The sequence below is a fragment of the Sphaerodactylus townsendi genome, linkage group LG13 (assembly GCF_021028975.2).
Source record: "Sphaerodactylus townsendi isolate TG3544 linkage group LG13, MPM_Stown_v2.3, whole genome shotgun sequence".
NCBI classification, from domain to species: domain Eukaryota; kingdom Metazoa; phylum Chordata; class Lepidosauria; order Squamata; family Sphaerodactylidae; genus Sphaerodactylus; species Sphaerodactylus townsendi.
The window spans coordinates 43,437,513-43,445,029 of record NC_059437.1 but is presented as its reverse complement, the minus strand read 5'-3'; the positions used below and the strand labels follow the sequence as shown (position 1 = coordinate 43,445,029).

At 43.9% G+C, this 7,517-nt stretch overlaps 1 protein-coding gene across 1 annotated transcript; it reads left to right on the top strand.

Annotated features, from left to right (window-relative positions):
• Nucleotides 1–329: 329 nt before the first annotated feature.
• GSC2 (goosecoid homeobox 2) lies at nucleotides 330–6,162 on the top strand. Its single transcript, XM_048513847.1, has 3 exons — nucleotides 330–636; nucleotides 3,889–4,136; nucleotides 5,859–6,162. The coding sequence occupies exons 1-3, from the start codon at nucleotides 330–332 to the stop codon at nucleotides 5,961–5,963; spliced, it is 660 nt and encodes a 219-aa protein (XP_048369804.1). The 3' UTR covers nucleotides 5,964–6,162.
• Nucleotides 6,163–7,517: the final 1,355 nt, after the last annotated feature.

Sequence of the window (7,517 nt, the reverse complement as noted above, 5' to 3'; positions counted from 1 at the left end):
TAGTTAGAATTTATTTTATTCCAAGCAAAGGGTTTAAGGTTTTCTTTCTCAAAAGGATTATATAGATATAAACGTGTATATTAGGGTGGTCTTGGTTATAAAGCAGCAAGCTTAGGTGGGTGGAGAGGGTGGGTGTTCTTGCTAGCCGGGGAGTATATAACAAGCGGCACAGGCCCTGGAATACAAACCACCAGTCATTATAAGTAAGGGAACGGTTAGTTCAGCTGGGCATGAGTGCGCTTTTTGATAAAATTGCCCGGCACCCCCTTTCCAAAAACAGGTCCCTTGCAGGAATCAACTAGCCCCTTGGCGGTGGTCCCTCAACTAGGATGGCTGCAGAAACTCCTTCTGACATCGACCTTGGCAGGAGAAGTCTGAAAAAGCCTTGCTCGTTCACCATCGAGAACATCCTGTCCAGCTCAGCGGAGAGGAGGCCGCAGGTGCTCCTGCCGTTCTGTTTCCGAGGGCTCTTGGACTGTGAACCCCGAGGGCTCTGCCCGCTGGGGACCCTGGCCGCTGGCTGTCTGCAGGAAGAAGAGGAAGGCGAAGAGGCCGAGATGGACTTTGGGCAGTGCGGCTGTTGTTGCTGTTCTCACGGCGGTGCTCACACCTGGCAGGAGGCTTCAAACTGGCTGGGTAAGCATTGGTGGTTTTTATCGATTGGGTTGTGCAAGCATGTTGTACAGAGCACTGGTGTGCAAAGCAAGCCGGGGAATGGCAGCATTGTGGCCTTTCTATTTTACTGCACTGAGTCATATTTTTTTGCAGCCCAGCTGGGTCGGATCCGTTCTCAATGGCTTCTGGGGAGAATCAAAGGTTATTCATTCCCCTTCCCAATGCTGTTGATGTTGCATAGCTTGCAGCACAATGTACAATGTGGTCCTAAGACCATTTGCCTGAGAATAAGCGTGGTGTAGCCTGACCTCGGTCAGGTCTCAGAAGCAGGATTGTTACTTGGCTGAGAGACCACTGAGGAAGACTGCAGTGGAAGGCCGTGGCAAACTGTTTCTGCTTCTCAATATGTAGGTTTAAATATTCAGTAATATCAACCATAATTCCAATGCCCCTTAATTGTGGTCTCAGAAAGAAATCACATCTTTCCAGCGCGGTGTTGTGGTTAAGAGCAGGTGGATTCTAACCTGGAGAACCGGGTTTGATCCTCCACCTGAGTGGTAGAGGCTTATCTGGTGAACCAGATGTATTTCCGCACTCCTATGTTCCTGCTGGGTGACCTTGGGCTAGTCACAGTTCTCTCAGAGCTCTCTCAGCCTCACCTACCTCACAAGGTGTCTGTTGTGGAAAGGAGCTTGTAAGCCACCCTGAGTCTCCTTACAGGAGAGAAAGGTGGGGTATAAATCCAAACTCTTCTTCTTTCTACTTCTGTTTTCACTTGCCTTGAAAGCCCCTTGCTGAATAGGATTTTGAGAGTCCTGTTACTTTTGCCATCTGTACCTTGTCTGTTGTCCTTGAAGGATGGGGTTGGGCGGGTGGGAATTGACCTGGAATAGCTGCCCTTCAAAAATCCCCTTGGAGGACCATCAGACTCAAACACTGCTCTAATCAGGAATCAAAGGGATACACTTTTGCCATTCTGTCCCCACCTTGAAATCTGAACTGCCTATGATGCCATTTGTTCATTTCATAAAAGGACACGCATTCCACATTTCTATTTTTTTAAAAAAATACCCATGGTGGTTTACTCAGATAAGACGTACATTGACCGGGTCACATTATCAACCAGAGCAAATGATTCCATCAATATGAATTGTTTGCTTCTGTGGCATAGCCTTTCCTCCAAGGTGCTAAGGGAACTGGCCACACCTTTCCCCATTTTGCCCTAACAACAACCCTGCGAGGTAGGTGAAACTGAGAGAGCAACTGGCCCAAGGCCACCCACTGATCTTCATGACTCAAGTGGCGGGATTCACTCCAGGTCCCAGTCTGATATTCTAACCAATAAGCCATACTTTTTAACGCAGTGGGGGAGAGGAGAAAGGAAGGTAAGAGGATTAATTGGCTCTTCTGTGTTATGAATAAGGCTGCAATCTCAGGACACAATCCATGCAGTATCTTTTATTAGGATCAGTGCAATGGCTCACGATGGTGTGCAAGCGTTCACGTTCACCAGCTTTGTTAGAGCACTGTAATTCTCACTGAGGCATCTTCTCACTTGTCACTGCCCTTCATAGGTTTATGCTTCTTCCTAGTGTTAATTTCTCTGCACACCTTTCCACATAGCACACGAGAAGGCGCTCCTCTATTTACCTGCAGCAACGGCGACCCTTAGAGCCCAGCAACACAGTCACCTTTTTTGCCCCTTCCTGTCAAACTGCTTAGGGTTGCGAGGAAGTATCCTCGGTTTTACAAAATTCAACCATCAAGCAAAGGACGCAGGGTGAAACCGACTGAGTTTTTGATACGTTTTTTTTTAAAAGGGAGGACATAGTGGAGAACTTAAATATGGACTTCAGACAGAACATATCATCTGCAAGTGATGCAAAAATACTAGGTTGAATGTATGTATGTAAATCTATATACAGAGTTTCCGCAGGGCCTGTAAAACGGACCTATTCCACCAGGCATTTGGCCAGCCAGGATAACATCTCACTTCTATGGAAAAACTGGCCTCCTGTGGGGGGTAGGAATGGGGAAGGGGAAACAATTTTAATTGCCATCTCAGCTTTGAATTTTATAATTTGTATATGGTTTTAACTGGGATTGGGGGTGAATTGGATTTTAATTGTTTATATGTATGATGGACACCGCCCTGAGCCCTTCGGGGAAGGGAGGTATAGAAATTTAATAAAATAAATAAATAAATAAATATATTCCTACACGGCCATCAGCTGGCTTTTAAAAAACAGATCTGTGCATATCTAATATTCACATCTCACTCTGTCCCACGTGCACACCATCAAGAGGAGAAACTACTTTAGGTGGTGCATCTGAAATGTTCTCTTTTGTTCCTTTGGGATTCTTTGTGAATTATAACACAAGTTATGTATGCAACGGACTCCAATCGTGGGCCAGTGTGAATGGAACTGTGCGGAAAACTGTACATGTCCAAGGATGTAAACTCTCGGACAATCTTGGGATGGTTTGCAGTGATCAAAGTCTATTTATGCACCAGGACTGTTTCGCCATGACTACTGCTAAATGCTCTTTCAATACAAGAACGCAAGTCACCTGTTGTTTACCTGAGCCAAGGTTGCGTCTGCATCAACACCTACGGCGGATTTGTTTTGATTAATCACTAAACCATCTTTCCCATGCTCCTTTCTGTAAATACATGTTTTTGTAGAGTTAGTGTAAATATAGGACATACCCTTTTTTCCCGAATATAAGACATCCCCTGAAAATAAGATGTAGTAGAGGTTTTGCTGAAGTGCGAAATATAAGGCATCCCCCGAAAGTAAGACATTTCAAAGTTTTTGTTTGGAAGCATGCCCGACGAACAGAACACAGAAAAATAAGACATCCCCTAAAAATAAGACATAGCGCATCTTTGGGAGCAAAAAATAATATAAGACACTGTCTTATTTTCGGGGAAACACGGTAGTTTTGTTTTTCAAATTCCCCATTGGACAGTTCAACCTAAGCCCATCACATTTTGTTTTTAAAAATTTTCCCTTGTTTCTTTAGGAGTAGGCTTAGATTAAGGAACTTTTAACCCATCCCTCTTTGGAACAGGAGTTTCTCAAAAGGAAGGGGACAGAAGTCTGTTTTATTAGTGGAACAATGACCCTGATTACCCCAAATGCAAATAGAGTGCTTGGACATGTTATCACTTCTGTTCTCGTTCCCAACATGAAACCATGTAAACGGGTCCCTTGTTTTCCTTTGGTCCCAGAATCAAACCTGATCCATTCCAAATCTTTCTCATAGCAGACACGAGATTCTCCTGGCCCATGAGGTTGTTCCATCCCGTCGGCAGGCCGTGCAAGAACACCCGGGGGAACCCAAGCGAGCTACAGACGTTCCACCAGATCCAGCGGCGGACTCGGCGCCACCGTACCATCTTTACTGAGGACCAGTTGCAAGCCCTGGAGGCCCTCTTCCGTCAGAACCAGTATCCAGATGTCATCACTAGAGAACACCTGGCCAACCGTATCCACTTGAAGGAAGAAAGAGTCGAGGTGAGGTTCTGGTTTGCCGCGGGGTACAAAAGACAGAATGAAGAAGTTTTTGTTCCACTGCTGGGTCTACAGATGAACAGAAGCAGAACAGTTCTGCGCAGGGATTGTTTTGCTGAAAACAGCTTTTAATTTAAATGAACTGTGGGCTGACGGTGGTGGGTTTACTGATTCTGCATGGCTTTTGCAAGAGTCGAGTTTTAATGGGCCTGTCTTGTTAAAATTCTATTTTGCAAATGGCCTTGAATTCACTTGAGTAAAGAAAGGCATATTTATTAGAAATATTCTAATAAATAAGTAAAAAGAAGTGGGAGACAGTGGTGGGATCCAAAAATTTTAATAACAGGTTCCGATGGTGGTGGGATTCAAACAGGGGCACCGCCGCACACACGCACCTCCAGTCCCTATTGGGCAGGGAGGTTGCTTTAGTAACCCCTTCTCGGCACTCAGAAAAAATTAGTAACTTCTAGAGAAGTGGTGAAAACTGGTTGGATCCCACCTCTGCATGAAGCTCCTACTGTTTTTCATTAACTAATGTGGTGTCATTAACCAGAGTGGCATAGTGTTTTAGATTGTCAAAGTAAGATACCTGAAATCCTGGGTTCAGATCCCAATTTCTGCCATGAAACAAGCCAGCCTCTCAGCCCACTCAACATCACGCAATATGGTTGTGGTGGGTTTTCCGGGCTGTGTGGCTGTGGTCTGGTGGATCTTGTCCCTAACGTTTCGCCTGCATCTGTGGCTGGCATCTTCAGAGGTGTAGCGCAGATCTGTGATACACCTCCAAAGATGCCACTATACCACGCTGGCTCTCTTAGAAGCGGGTATGTGACATTGCTTGCTCTCAGTCAATCAGAGAGGAGAATGGCTAGCATATGCTTCCCCTGAAGTCAATCCAGAAGAAAAGGTTGAATGACACTATAGTGCAGGTGCTTCCAGAGTGTAGCAATTCCTGTTTTTACCTAAAGGTGTATATAAATGTATCAGCAAGTAGGGTGAGCTCGGCTTTCCATAAACTTTCAATGATACACATATCTTTCAAGGATACACATATAACTTCCAGGTCAAATGCCGATTACTTTTCCCAGCTCATCTCTTGCTCCTATAATTCAGGCAGGATGTCTACTTTTTTTTCTGAAGAGTGTTATATGTTTAGCGGGTAAAAGTTTAAACATCATTTTAGCCATTTATACAATTGTTTTTTTAAACCTTTTAGAAATCTGCTTCCAGAAGGTTGGGACGTAACTTTATTATTAACACAAAAGCAGTAACCAGTCAGCATTGTCCCAAACTCGCTTGTGCTGCAAACCAGAAGAATACATTTTCCTCATTGTCAATATGGTGGAAAAGAGTGTAGATGTGTCCAAAATGTGGCGAAGACACTTTTGCAGTGGACTTGCTGTTAAAGTTACATGTGTCTATATATGCTCTGTACATCTAAATCAGTGGTTCTCAACCTGGGGGTTGGGACCCCTTTGGGGGTCGAACGACCCTTTCACAGGGGTTGCCTAAGACTCTCTGCATCAGTGTTCTCCATCTGTAAAATAGATAAATGTTAGGGTTGGGGGTCACCACAACATGAGGAACTGTATTAAAGGGTCGCGGCATTAGGAAGGTTGAGAACCACTGATCTAAATTCTCCCTCAGTGGATGTAAGCATGTGCAACTCTTGATCAGTTTGTAGATATGACATTCCATTTCATTTTTTCTTTGTACAACATGCAGGTTTGGTTTAAAAATCGCCGAGCCAAGTGGCGGCATCAGAAAAGAGCGTCGGCATCAGCGCTCCTTCTCCAAGGATCCAAGAAGCCTTCTGAAGGAAACTGCTAAAACTGAGCAGCTGTCCGGCTGCCCCAGCATTGATTTCAGCCTTTTAACAGTAGGACAGTTTCAGAAAAAGGAGGTCACAGACAGAAAGTAGAAGATAATGACTGTTGTTCTTAAGTTACACATGAGACATGGAAGAAGACACTACATTACTTCTCTGAGTTCACCCCCTTGCCAGAAAAATAAATGAACTATAAGTCAGGTTTGATACTCCAGGTCATCAATTCTTTCCACCTCTACAAGCAAAATGTGTTCAAATTGCATTTTGCTTTCAGGCAAGGTTGACAAATGAAGGCTTGGAGGGCTTTTTTCAGATGAAGACAAGCTCCCAGTGTCGCTGTTCACATCCAACTCAAATTATTTCATCATTTTTAAAGCTACATACAGATATTTTTAGGATCTACATTCTCTCCCTTTCTAAACACATTCAGAACCCCTAAGGAGGGACGATTACTAGGTTGGCTGAGATTCACTGGGCAGCCTCCACGGGAGTAGTTAGATCCTGTGGGGAGGCTGGCAAAAACTGCTGAGTCTTCAGAGAGTGAAGCCATATCACATTCACAAAAAATGGTAGGGGAGCAGCTGGAGTAATTTTTCAGCATTTCATTTTTTAAAAGAAAGACGGATGAGGATTGTTGTGCTGGAGCTGGATGTTACAGGAATGCCCAAAAGCTCATAGAGTGGTAAGAGGACATTGTGCCATAAACATCATTTACAGCACAGAGAATAGCCAATACACACCTATGCTCCGGACACAGCAAACAGCACTTGTACTGTCTAAATCTCATCACCGTAGCTACGATATTTTATTTAAACAGTGGTAAGGGGACATTGTGCTGCAAACGCCATTTACGTCACAGACAACAGCAAATACACACCTGTGCCACACCTGGACACAGCAAATAGCAGTTGTATTGTCTGAATTTCATCTCCCCAGATACAATATTTATTTCACTGCTACATTGTCTCTGCCCACCCAGGACATGAATATTGTTGTCTTTTCCTCTATCCTCATAGTAACCCTGTGTTGTAGGTTAGGCAAAGAATGTATGATTGGCCCAAAGTCACCCAGCAAGCAGAGTGGGGTCTCTCAGATCCTAGTCTCTAATCACTACATCACTCTGCTTATGTGAAAAGGGGATACTTAAGTCTAGTTCAGGCCATCTAAACTTCCCTCTATCCAGGGAAGAGACAGAGATGCCCAAATTCCTTATTTCCACGGATGGGAATATTATACAACAATATATTTTAATTTGCTTCTACACATCTGGTATATACCTTTGTGTAGCAGTGATTTCAGCTCATGAACAAATTTCTTTTACAAAGAGCACAAACCTATAATTATTGGGGGTAAAGTCCGCTGCTCAGTAGAAATTACTTTTTCTGTGCTCAGGTGACCACATATTTGTAATTCGGTTCACATATACTTGGCAGCAAATCCCATAGAAACCAAAGAGACTTACTTCTAAATAAAATTCAAAAATCACTGGCCACAGCCATTGGGAGAAACAGACATAAAAAGAACAGGCTATCAACTGCCTCACAATCAGAAAGCTA